This window comes from Euprymna scolopes, chromosome 44 (genome assembly GCF_053919585.1).
Source record: "Euprymna scolopes isolate OS-2025 chromosome 44, ASM5391958v1, whole genome shotgun sequence".
NCBI classification, from domain to species: Eukaryota; Metazoa; Mollusca; class Cephalopoda; order Sepiida; family Sepiolidae; genus Euprymna; species Euprymna scolopes.
In genome coordinates, this window is record NC_136525.1 from 42,056,292 (window position 1) to 42,069,964 (window position 13,673).

Consider the following 13,673-nt stretch of genomic DNA (forward strand, 5'->3'; position numbering starts at 1 on the left):
ATTACTCAGACAATTTCTGGTCTAAATATTTGAAATTTTACATAAAGGGTATTCAGAGATAGGACAAGCTTTTTCATCAGTTTGGGTCGAAAAAGTTTTAGTTACCAATATATAAATGTATGTATGTATGTCTGTTTGCATGTCTGCCTTAAACTTTCAATGAAGGCAATGGATTTTACCAAGATCAGTATCGTTTTAAAGTTCGACCTTTCATACGACAAATATCGAAAAATTGGCTAAAAACATTAATATCTTCCCCTTCAACTACCCACTTTTCTACAGAGGGGAGGAGTGTTACTTTTTTCGCCGATATTTTTTTAAGTTATCCTCTTCTTTAGATTGTCTAGCCTTAATTTTAAAAAATGTCGCTTCCAGTTTGGCGGTGGTCGTAACAGCATAAATATTCTTTTCCTCCTTTGCGGTACAGGTTCGAGCCTGCCTTCCTACTACCACTTTTTTTGTTTTTGCTCAACATACACATCCAAACACACGGGCAACGCCGGACTGAAATGCTAGTATATATATATAATTGTTTACTATAATAATTATTAAATACCTACAGACACTAGTGTTTCATCCTTTCGGGAATCTTCAGTGCAGGGTGTCACTATTAACACCAGTCAATAGATTCAAACCCAGGGACAGAAGCCATCTCTGGTTTCAGTAGCAAGGATCGTATCCATTCGACTACCGTTAACCACGTGAAATAACGTTGAAAATCAAACATTTTATTTTTAAATTTTTTTTACGTCAGTCAGAGTGATCTAATCATTATATGATGATCTATGCATAAGAGCTTAATTGACCGACTTAATGATAAGAAACAAGTTTCTTAAAGGACTGATATAATTATTTACTATAATAATTATTAAATACTTACAGACACTAGTGTTTCATCCTTTCGGGAATCTTCAGTGCAGGGTGTCATGATTAACACTAGTCGATAGATTCGAACCAGGCGATAGAAGCCATCTCTGGCTTCATTAGCAAGGACCGTATCCATTCGGCTACCGTTAACCGTGTGAAATAAAGTTGAAACAAATTTACATGGTCGTGACACTGAACATACTAATGTTACGGGCAAATGGTTGGTTAAAACCAGAAGTCCTCTGCAACCTCTTTCTCTGCCAAATCCCTTTTGTTTCTATACATCCTCTCCCCCCCTCCCTCTTAGAGCCACTTATTCTTTTTTACCTCTTGATGATTTCCTAGTACCTCCCTTTCCCCCACTGATAATCTTTACCAAGTATGGCAGTCCTCTTTTTCCTTTTCTTTTTTCTTTCTTTTTTCTTCTTTTTTCTCCTATATTAACTAGCGAGGGGTACCCGGCGTTGCCCGGGTGTTTTTCGGGGTATGTGAAAAAAACCCAAAAATGTGAAAAAAAAAAACAAAGCGTTGACGACGTGCAGTTGGAAAATAGTAAAGTGTTAAAAAAAACAAACAGGTGCGCGTTTATGATTTATGTGACGGCGATAGGTATTCAGCAGTTAGCATTTTGTGCGGGACAGTTTTGAATGAGGTGAATAAATCGGTTTGTTTGTTTTTAAAAATCCGCTCCCTGTTTATTAGGAGGAGCGAAATGACAGCTACAGTCTGATATGACGAAGTCGACATTGAACAAACGTTAAGACAACTGGCTTTTGGCCTATGATTAGAATCGAGTTTCGCCTTTTTTTATACCGAAAACCGAATGTAACGCGTGCCGATGCAGGAAATGTGGAATAATTTACGTTTGAAAGTCAATAAAATTAAATAGACAGGCGAGCTCCGTGGATAACTCTGAGATATTACAATTTATAGATGATATAAAAAGTTTTAAGAAGTTGTGAAGCGAGCAAGCGCTTCTTTGAAAGAAGCCTTTCGTGGACATTGAGGAAAAGCGAACATACATACACACATACATTTTCGCTTTTATATATATAGATGTCACATAACCTCTCTCCCCCTCCCTTTTAATTTTATAATATTTTATTTTAAGTAAATTGACCTTTTTTTTCCCCCTTCATTTGGGGACTGGTTTCTTCTGTGGAAAGCAACCATTTATTAAGTCACCTGGCAAGGACTTCTAGTTTTAACCAACCATTTGTCTGAAACATTATCATGTCAAGTGTTGCGACCATGTAAATTTGTTTATATTAATAAAAATATATCTTGCTCTTCTTTCATTGAGCACTCTTAATAACCTTAAAGAAAGAAAGAAAGAAAAAGACAAGAAGTAGAAGCAGAAGATATATATATATATATATATATATATATATATATATATATATATATAACTACTTCATTTACTCACATAAAATTAATATACGACAGTATAAATTTATGCATAAACTTTAAGTATTTACTTCAAAAGTGCTCAATACGTAGGTAGAGCTAGTTAGTAAGTTATAAAATATATATGGCAATTAAGCTACACTGAATATTCCGCGTTTCATCCACTCTAGGACTCTTCAGGCTTATGCGCATAAGCCTGAAGAGTCCTAGAGTGGATGAAACACGGAATATTCAGTGTAGCTTAATCACCATATATATTTTATAACTTACTATATATATATATATATATACATGCACACCAGGTTAGAGGTATTCAAGAGTAAGAACTAATGAATCTAACAAGATTATCAAGAGTGCTCAATAAAAGAAGAGCCATTTTTATTAATATAACAAATTTTAAAAAAATGAAATACCATTCGGTACAGATCTGACAATGGAAAACCAGATAAGGTTTTTAATCATATATACTTTAATGACACAATACATGTTTACATACGGCATAATCACGTTGACACACCGGTTCCTGCTGGATCACCGAAGTTAAGCAGCGTTGAGCCTGGTCAGTACTATATGGGTGACCATTTGGGACTTTCAGGTGCTGTATGTGCTCTCTGCTTATCTCGGCATTGTTTCCAGTTGTCCTGGTCTTATCCTTGCCACTGGACCCAAACAGTGCCGATTCAGAAGAGGTGTGGTTGGGATTGCACAACACTTGCCTCACAATTACACGCGCAACTGCCCCTTCAGGGGGTATCCTTTGTCTTTCGAGACTGAATGGAAGCATGGATCATCGATCAAATACATGTTTAGAGATATCCTGGTTCTGTGATCGAGTTTTGATCTAGATTTTTTTTCCTTTACTCTCTCTGCATTATTATTTCTTTTTTTTTTTTCTTTTTTTTTTTCTTTTTTTTTTCTTTTTTTTTTCTTTTTTTTTCTTTTTTATTTCTTTTTTTTTTCTTTTTTCTTTTGCAGATGCCTGAAGAAGAAGCATTTGCTGTGCTGGTGACTCTAATGCAAGAATATCGTCTGCGAGAGTTATTCAAACCGAGTATGGCAGAATTGGGTCTTTGTATGTATCAACTGGAATGTCTGATTCAAGTGAGTATTGAAGCACTTCGGATAACTCCTCTTTCGAACGTCAGGAGTATCACAGGCAACATAAATTGTTCTTTCTTCTCTTCTCAAACCATTAATTCCTCCCTCCCCTCCTACACACACACACACCTACACACACACCTACACACACACACACACACACACACACACCCTTTATATTGTTTGCTTGAGGAATGAATCAGCATAAGGGAATTAAGTCCTTGATAAAAAAAATCAGAGTTATTTCCCTTTAGTAAATAATAGCTGAATAAAATGATTGAAAAACCTAGCTGCACCCTCCCCTGAATGAAACCGGGATCAATTAACCTCCAACGAATAAAATTTATAATGTTATAATAATATTATAATAATTTATAATATTATAATAAAATTTATAATATTTTAAGAATTAATAATTTTTCGCAAATTTTAGATATTATTTATCTGGGACAACGCTATCCAGAAAATACCAACTTTGTGGCTGTTTGTTTTGTAGACTTTGAGTTTTAGCTGGACATACATACACACATACAACTGCTTTTTATATAATAGATAATGAAAAATACATGCTAAAATATACCTTAGTTCTAAGATTGATTTATGGGGGTTATAGTCAACTGGGAAGTAGCCCTATAGTATTGTGTTCCATAAATAGGTAATTCTTGGAAAGAAGCTTTGCTCATGGAATTTTTGTTTAGTTTTAGGCACAGATAGAGAATAAGGAAAATTGTTGGCAGTGGTTGTAACTAGACAAGTGTTTGCTGTGAGTTTTACAGTGGAGGAACCATGTATTGGTTCCTAGATTGATTTATGGGTGAAAAAGAGTTTTGTTTTAATTGATAAAATTAGCTGTAATTTGTAATTAACTGAACAAGTCACCCATCACTATTCGCTATTTATCCTCATTCTAGTATCACCATAAAGTATATTTCTCTTTAAACTATGTGTTGTGTAGTACATGCATAAATTTGATGTCTTTTGCCTTTTTAATTTTGAGAATAAGTTGCCATAAGTGATTTAAGTCCTTGATAAAAAATTAGAGTAACTATCCTTTAATAAAAAAAAAAAACCCAATAAAAACACTATCTTCAGTTAGACTAGATTGTTTACTGACATGAGCATTCTCATGACAGTTTTCTTAACCTTACTACTTCTGTGCTGGCTCATGGCAAAATGGTGGCGTGTGTTTTGTTTGCAATGCCATCATCAGAAGATTGACATTAAAAGCCAACAGGCGCCTCATATCCGGTTTTTTTTTAATAGCCCCCCCCTCTTTCCTAGATATATTGCCTTCACTACAGCTGGAGAACTCCATCTACCACTTGAATGGTAACCCTTGAAAATATCAGAGGGAGGCTAACAAGTGCTACACCTTGCTCAAGGATGATCTGGTACTGTGCAAACATGGAGTGTTCATCTCTCTGAGGTGTTATGCATACCTGCTTCTTACCTGAGTTGTTCTAATTAGCCGTAATTTGTAATTAACTGTACAAATCAACCATCTCTCTTTTAGTTATACATGTATTATTCTCCCCCCCCCCCCACTTTAGTATCACAATAAAATGTATTTCTCTTTAAAGTATGTGTTGTATAATACATGTATAAATTTGATGTCATTTGCATCTTTTCATTCCAGGAATGAATCAGCATAAGGGAATTAACTCCTTGATAAAAAAATTTAGAGTTACTGCCCTTTAGTAAATAAAAAAATGCCATCTCGGGTTAGATCAGATTGTGTATTGACATAAGCACCCTCATGACAGTTTTCTGGGCCTTACCACTTTCGTGCAGACTCATGACTAATAGGAATTGGGTGTTTTATTTGTGACATCATTACTATAAGGTTGCCGTACGGGGCCAATAGGCTTCCTCTATCCAGTTTTCCAACAACCCCTCCCTTACTAGATTTATTGTTTTCACCATGGCTGAAGAACCTCATCGACCTTCTGTATAGTAATCCTCCAGAATATCTGAGGGAGGCTAACAGGTGCTACAGCTTACCCAATTAAATCGGCATAAGAAAAGTAATTCTTTAATTTAAAGAAATCACAGTTACTTTCCTTTAATCTTATATTCGTGTAGTACTTATATAATTTGGTGACTTTTGCTTTTTTGATTTCAGAAATCAGTCGATATAAGGGAGTAATTCTTTGATAAAAAATCAGAGTAAATAAAAAAAAAAAGGAACAAAGCAGATCTATTTTCATCATCAAATAAGTTTAGAATATCTGAAACACTGCGAGAATAACACTCATAGCAAGAACAGTAATCTGGAGTAACTTCTGGTTATATAACACAATTCTAGAAGTGTAAGTCATGTTTAGTTTCTGAACAATTTCCGATGGTTCGTTGTTCTACACAAGTCCTGGGAGGTGATTGGTTTACAGTAGACAGAACTGAAGTTGGAATCCACAGAGCAAAAGATTCTTCCCGTGTTGAGACGGAGAAAACATATGCGAAATTGATGCAGAAAGGTTTAATATTTATGGATCAATTTTTGTTTCTGATTGGTTGGTAGCAGAACGTGAATTAATTCGATTCGTCAGTTCATAGCAGCATAGTTTATAAATAGAATCTCCCGACTATGCCGATCATACCCAATTATAACCCAAAATATTGTAACACTTCCCTTTAATCTAATAATCTACAGTTTGCCCAATTGAATCGGTATAAGGGAAGTAATTCTTTAATTAAAAAAAATCTGATACTCGTGTAGTACTTATATAATTTGATGACGTTTGCTTTTTTGATTTCAGGAATCAGTCGATATAAGTGAAGTTACTCTTTGATAAAAAATCAAAGTAAATTAAAAAAAAAAAAATAGGAATGAAACAGATTTATTCTCATCATCAGGTGGCTATAAATAAGTTTAGAAGATCTGGGCACTTGTACAGTTTAATCGAGACATTAAAAAATTAAAATATCGAAAAAAGTTTAAATTGTACGTATCCGTTATGGAATGAAGTCCTCAAAAAAAAATTTTTTTCACTTAATTTCATCAAGTATTTTTTTTTTTTTTTACAGCGAAAAAACGATTTGTTATGATACCGAGCACAAGGTTCGATTTTTAGGAAGAAAAGCTAGTAATAAAGATGGGGAGGGAGTGTTGGCAATTTAACTGGAGTTATCTCCCCGTGGCGTGTTCTAAACTCCAAACAAAAATTTAAAATATTTCAAGATCTGCCGTCAACGTGCTGTCATAAAAACGTGTTTTTCCACTGTAAAAAAAAAAAAAAAAAACACCCGATCAAATTAAATGAAATTTTTTTTTCGGAGATCTTCAGTTCAAAACGGATACGTACACTATAACCCTTTTTTTTCTTTCTTTTTTTTTCGATATTTTCGTTTTTTTAATGTCTTGATTAAACTGTACAAGTATCAAGATCTGAAACACTGCGAGAATAAACACTCATATCCAGAACAGTAATCTGGAGTAACTTCCGGTTATGTTCATAATGTATTGTTACTTCCCTTTAATCATTTAGTACATATATAAATTCGATGTTTTTTTTTTTCATTCCAGGAACTCCTGCCCGATCTTCATCTCCATTTCCAAACACAAGGATTTCACACATCAATGTATGCCTCATCCTGGTTTCTAACGCTGTTTGCTACCAGTCTGCCATTGTCCCTTGCCTGCAGAGTCATGGATTTATTCATTTCCGAGGTAATAAACCTTTTTTTTAAAGATTTATTCACTAACCAGTTAAAAACAGTAAGTCTTAATTCATAAATTGGTTTGAAATAACTTCGGGGGTCTAATCATTACATGATGATCTATGTATAAGAGCTTGGGTTGTCTCTTCTCTCCACCCTCTTCAACATATTAAATAAAAACACAAAAAAACTTATTCACTTAGGTAGAAGAGTAACTTATCTTGCCTTTGGTAACGTTTGTTATACATTTTATTTTTTTAACCACTTTCAAATCTCTATGTATTGTAAAACAAATTAAAAAAAAAAAAAACGATATATCGAAATGTATATGAAATTGCTTTTACTGACTTAAAAAGATTTGGCGCACATGCAAAATAGAGGCCGTGCTGAAATAATAATTATTATTTAGAAACCCATTCTTAACATGGGGAGGGGAAGCTTTTTGTAAATAACTATTCTGTATTTACATTTCTGAATTTTTGAGATGAGGAATGGTTATTCGTATTATTTGGATTCATTGGACTACTGTTCTCATGTGATTTCCACATTGTTTCAGTCGATGTAACCTCTGACCTTCTTCAGATATATGGATGTGATTGTTGGACAAGACCTGTCATTAAAATATAAGATCACTCACAATTTGGATATTGAATTTTTTTTTTTTTTTTGTTTTTGTGGTCTGTTATCCTCATCTTCATATTTGTTGTTTTGTGTTATTTAATTGCAAGTAATTATAACCCGACGGACCTAATTCATTCGGCTACTGTTAACCACAAGAAATGCTGTTGAATTTAAACATTTATTTTTTAAATGCATTTTAACATCTGCTTGGGTGTTGGACGATTAATCGGAATCGTGAATCGGAAAAATCAGAACGCTTTGGGGTATCGGGATCGGTATTAAAATCAGTATCTGAATCGGAAACATTTGTGCTTATTTCCCGATGCTAAAAACGATTTCTTTAATTGTCTTGTCTTATTTGAATTTTCTTAAACACAATTTTGTACTGCTGCTGATAATGATAAAATAATAAACATTTATTCATTTAAAAATACCATTAAAGCTAAAATCTATAGATCACCCCCTTATAAGTGTTTTTACATTTGAGGAAATATATGCACGCTTAGGATGTATTTTTATGCTAATCAGAAGAAAATAATTATTTTATGGTTAAATATTTAGAGATTTATAAAAAAAATCGGAATGAAGATTGGAATCACTAATTTTAATACGGGACTGGTAATTTTATCGGAATCGTGAAAAATATCACTAATATATATATATATATATATAATATAAAATATATTTTAGTCATCGACATACAGTCCTGTTTCGTTGTATCACAACTCATCAGTGCCGCTAGACTAGCACCTATCCCAAGCCGAGGATCGAACCTAGAACCGTTGTGATGACAGTCGGCAGTTCTACCCCTTGACCACGGAAGCGGTGCCCACAACTAATCTGTCCGAATGTCTATTTAAATAAACATCCGTCCGCCACTCGTAAAGTGCTCAAACGTTTGTTTGTAAACAAACCGCGAGCTTCGCATTTTTCAGCCAAATTAAATAGCGAGTGAGATTATTTACGATAGTGCTCAACCCAAAGAGGGGGGGGCTATATAAAATATATATATATATATATATATATGTTACAAAAGTCTGCATTCCTATCTCCTCACAATAAAGACCAGAGGATAAGTTGGCCGAAACTTGGTGAAACAAGAACAGCTATGAAGTTGAGCATAACAGTCCGCAAAAAAAAAAAATCGATACACAAATTATGAAGCCTTATCTCAAAGGATTCCAGAAAATAATATATATATATTACGGTTGCGGACCAGGATATAATAATCCTAACTCGCTACGAAAGAAAATAATGAAATGAATGGAAGGAAAGAAAAAAACTCAATTACTGAATAAAATAAACATGTTGTTTATTTTCTGTTGAAAATAAATGGTTTAGGTGGAATACGTGTTCAGTCCAGTCGTTGATGACTACGCGCGTGGAAAAAGAGGAATAAAGAAAGAGAAATGGCAGTCCAGCGTGTAGAAAAAGAAAGAGATAGAGGGTGATCTCAGTAAAGCCGCGCGTGCATGGTAGCAGTCGGCTACGTGGAAGTGTCTTCAGACCACAAGCTGTGGACACGAACTTGTCTGGTTGACGAACCAAGGCAAAAGAGAAGAAAGAGGATGTCGAATGGTGTTGTTGACTTTTATACCAGGATCAGTGTTCTGACTGCACATGTCTGGATTTTCTTTCAGGGGAAATGACATTGCCCATGTGTGTGTATGTGTGCGTGCATGTGTGTATGTTAGCGTCTGTGTGTATGCACATGAATGTGAGTGTATGTATGTGAATGTATGTACATGTCTGTGCGTATGTGCGTGAGTACATGTGGGTGTGTGTATGTGAGGAAAAACATGGTCGAACATTACCATTCAGTACGAGTCTAATAATGGAAGGGCAAATAAGAACACAAAATTGTCTTTGTAAGACCATAAAATCCAACCTTGATCGCCCTTTGGGGCCCAGGGCGCAGTGGATAGAGGCATTGGGTCTCTACAGTTCCAGGTGAGCATTGTCTGAAGATAGCAGTTTCAATCCTACCCAAAGCTGGCCAGAGGAATAGCTGGCTGAAACGTGGTGAAACAACAGGAACTATGAAGATGAGTCTAACGGTCGACAGAAAAATAAAAATAAAAATCAGTACACAAATTATGAAGTCTCATCTCAAAAGATTCCAAAAAATAAAACTACATATAATAATTCATTCACATCTTTATTTTATATTCCATGCGCTAATTGCTATGTACTTTTTATAATATTTTAAAAAGTTTTTCATTGAGTCTGGACTTCATTTAGAATATCCTTATGCATTTCGACATTATTATCAACTTTTATACAAATATGACTTCTTTTACTAGCATTTCAGCCTGGCGTTGCCCGGGTGTTTGGATGTGTATGTTGAGCAAAAAAATAAAAGTGGTAGTAGGAAGGCAGGCTCGAACCCATACCGCAAAGGAGGAAAAGAACGAGGTAAAACCTAACGTTTATGCTGTTACGACCACCGCCAAAACGGAAGCGTCATTTTTTAAAATTAAGGCTAGACAATCTAAAGGAGAGGATAACTTTAAAAAATATCGGCAAAAAAAGTGACCCCCCCCCCTGTAGAAAAATGCCTAGTTGAAGGGGAAGATATTAATGTTTATAGCCAATTTTTCGATATTTGTCGTATGAAAGGTTGAACTTTAAAACGATACTGATCTTGGTAAAACCCGTCGCCTCTATTGAAAATTTAAAGCAGGTATGCAACCAGACATACATACATACATTTACATATTGGTAACTAAAAATTTTCGACCCAAACTGATGAAAAAGCTTGTCCTATCTCTGAATACCCTTTATGTAAAATTTCAAATATTTAGACCAGAAATTGTCTGAGTAATTTGGAAAAGACTGCAGACGTCAATTTTTTTTAACTTTGACCCCTATTATGACCCTTTAAAATTTATTGTTTTGGGCTCAAATCAAGTTATTAAGTTGGATCCATATCCAAGGAACCTATATCTAAAATTTCAAGTACATAGACCCAAAATTGTCGGAGGAGTTTGGTAGAGTTCTCAAAGATCAAATCGTTGAACTTTGCCCCCTTAATCGCCAAATTTCTGGCCAAAAACCGATCACATCGATTTTCCAAAATCTCAGTACCCTGTATATCAAATTTCGAGTCTGTAGACTAAAAATTGACATTTATAAAATTATTTTGTTTTTTATTTAAGTTTAAAATTCAAAAGTTAAGTATCGTGCTTCAGGTGTGCTCTAAACAGAAACATTCATTTCGAATGCACCCCTGTTATATCAAAGAACCTACCGTTGATTTCATATGCTTGGCTTTTCTGCTTGTGTGGTGATAATGGCTTAAATTTAAGTTTAAAATGAAAAGTAAGTATTGTGGTTCACTTGTGCTTTAAACATAAACATTCATTTTGAACGCGCCTCTGTCATATAAAGCAACCTACTGTTAATTTTATATTCCTAGTTCTTCTGCTTGTGTGGTAATAAAACTTCTCAAATGCACTTGTTATGTTAGGCTGTGTAAGGTGTTAACTTTGGTCAAAATCGCCTGTTCCTTCTTTCATCGGATTATTTCAATTATCTATGATTGATACTTATTGAAGTCATTCAGATACAAAACCTATCTAAGAACACTGCTAGATACATAAACTACATTTGAAATTTCATAAAATTCAGCCCAACCGTTTTAGAGTCTATAAGGAACGAACACACAGATACACACAAAGTTCATTTTTATATAATAGTAGAGAGAGATATATTTATACACACACACACACACACACAGAAAGAGAGAGAGAGAGAAAGAAACAAGTTTGGATTTTCTAATTAGGACAAAACGTAGAATAAGTACAACAAACGAAAAACAAATGACAAAAAATAATGTTAAGCATGGCTAATATTTCGTCCTCTTTTATCAAAATTTTCATCACATATTTATAAATAAGTTTTTTGTACTAAGCGAATAAATTTGGATTTTCACTTTTAAAGTTATTTCAGTAAAAGAAGACAAAATATGAAAAACTGGTTTGGTTTTGTTTGTATACATTTTCCATATATATATAGAGAGAGAGAGATAGAAATAAAAAGGAACAAACCGTATTATGTGTTCATCAACGTTTCGCCTTTATTTTGAGACTTCGAAATAAAGACGAAACGTTGATGAACACATAATACGGTTTGTTCCTTTTTATTTCTCTATTTTGTCAGAATACTATTTCCATTATTTTCATCATATATATATATATATATAAATGCAGTGAATCCTCGACATATGAGAATAATTCGTTCCGGATGAAGCTCGCATTTCGAATTGAAATGGCACCATTAAGGAGACGTAGTGAAACACAACACACTCGACCACCTAGCATTTGCATCTGGAAACTCATAACTTGGGTTTTCGCTCGTATGTAGGGCAGGATTTTTGCTTTGAAGCCATCTCGTATCTCGAATTTTTCGTAACTCGTGTAGCTCGTATGTTGAGTGTCCACTATATATGTGTGTGTGTGTGTGTATATGTAAATGTGCGTGTGTGTGTGTATATATGTGTGTGTGTATGTGTGTGTGTATATATGTGTGTGTATGTATATATATGTGTGTATATATATGTGTGTGTGTGTGTGTGTATATATATATGTATATGTATATATATAGGAGAATCAACGTTGCCCAGGATTAAATGATATCTCAATCAAACTCTGGTGAATCTTTTCTTATTCAAGTCAAATGTATACAAATTTCGTATGGCAGAGATGTCTATATTACTGGTTAATGAGATGGAATTATTGCTAGTTGAGAGATACAGAACTTTATCAGAGGTTTCCGCACTTCTCTGTTGCACAGATTATTATATTAGATTGGGAAAACTTCAGAAAAATGCCAGAAAACTTCAGCTGTTGTCAAGTTTAAAAGAAACCCCTGAGCTAGAAGAGACAGTGTTGGAAATATTCTGAATAAGATGTTTTGCAATTTTCATAAGGTAGTTTGTTATAATTTATGTTGCTTTTTGCACACTTTACTTAGGAGGAGAGGTTCTATATATAAACTCGCACAAAAGAAATTTTAAAAGAAGGAACTCTCAAATATTGGAGGAAGTTAATTTTGATTCGATGCCTCTGTTCAGTCTTGAAAGACAAAGGATACCCTCGTAGGTGCAGCTGTGCATGGAATTATGAGGCAAGGGTTGCGCAATCTCCAACCACACCTCTCTTGAATCAACACTGTTTGAGTCCAGTGGCAAGGAGAAGTCCAAGACGACCAGAAACAATGCCAATGGAGTACTGCTGCCACATCTGGGCAGGAGCTGCTAATAACAGCTCATGATTCCTTGACAGAGTACAAAATAGACTTTGTGGTTTAGTGGGGATGCCCTTTTCTCTTCCCTGCAACCTCTCTCCCACAGAAGAGACGTTGCGAGCCTGTCTCTGTTTTATCGCTATTTCTATGGCAGGTGCTCGTCTGAGCTCCAATCCCTAGTCCCCCCCCCTCGCCAATCTTTCACGAGAAACACCTGTCTGGCTGAAACTACTGTCAATAATTTTCTCCACTCTCTATCTGTGCCTAAATCCAAACGTAGATTCCATGAGCAAAGCTTCTTTCTTAGAACTGCACGCCAGTGGAACTCTCTGCCGCTTGCCTGTTTCCCACCTGACTACAACTTGGACATCTTCAAGTCCAACATAAACAAACTCCTGACAAACCGCCCCCTTAAGTAAGACACTCTATCAAAACCCCCAATACTAATGATTACTATCTCATTGATTACTACACGCAATAACCCTTATCCTTGAGTGGCCTTCGGGCCTTGATAAGTGGTAACCACCATGTAAAAAAAAAAAAAAAAAAAAAAAAAAAGCGGAGAGCACATACAGCATCTGGAAGTCTCAAATGGTCACCCATTTTAGTATTGACCTGGTTCAACGTTGCTTAACTTTGGTGATCCAGTGGGAACTGATGTGTCAACGTGATTATGCCGTACAATTTTGATTACCACGAAAAAAAAAAGAAAAGCATCTCACCTCTGCTGAACTGACTTTCTTGAATGAGGAAAACGCCTTTCAGAACAACCAGTT

General features: G+C 34.9%; 1 protein-coding gene and 1 pseudogene across 6 annotated transcripts in view; both read left to right on the forward strand.

Annotated features, from left to right (window-relative positions):
- Positions 1–13,673, forward strand: part of LOC145268811 (EVI5-like protein) — a 663,419-nt gene that overhangs the window by 398,536 nt on the left and 251,210 nt on the right. For all 6 annotated transcript variants that reach the window (XM_080124436.1, XM_080124431.1, XM_080124433.1 and 3 more), the window contains 2 exons: positions 3,250–3,375; positions 6,896–7,039. In XM_080124436.1, coding sequence (XP_079980562.1) covers positions 3,250–3,375; positions 6,896–7,039 — 270 coding nt within the window. The remainder of the gene's footprint in view (positions 1–3,249; positions 3,376–6,895; positions 7,040–13,673) is intronic.
- On the forward strand, positions 2,765–2,881 carry LOC145268878 (5S ribosomal RNA; annotated as a pseudogene).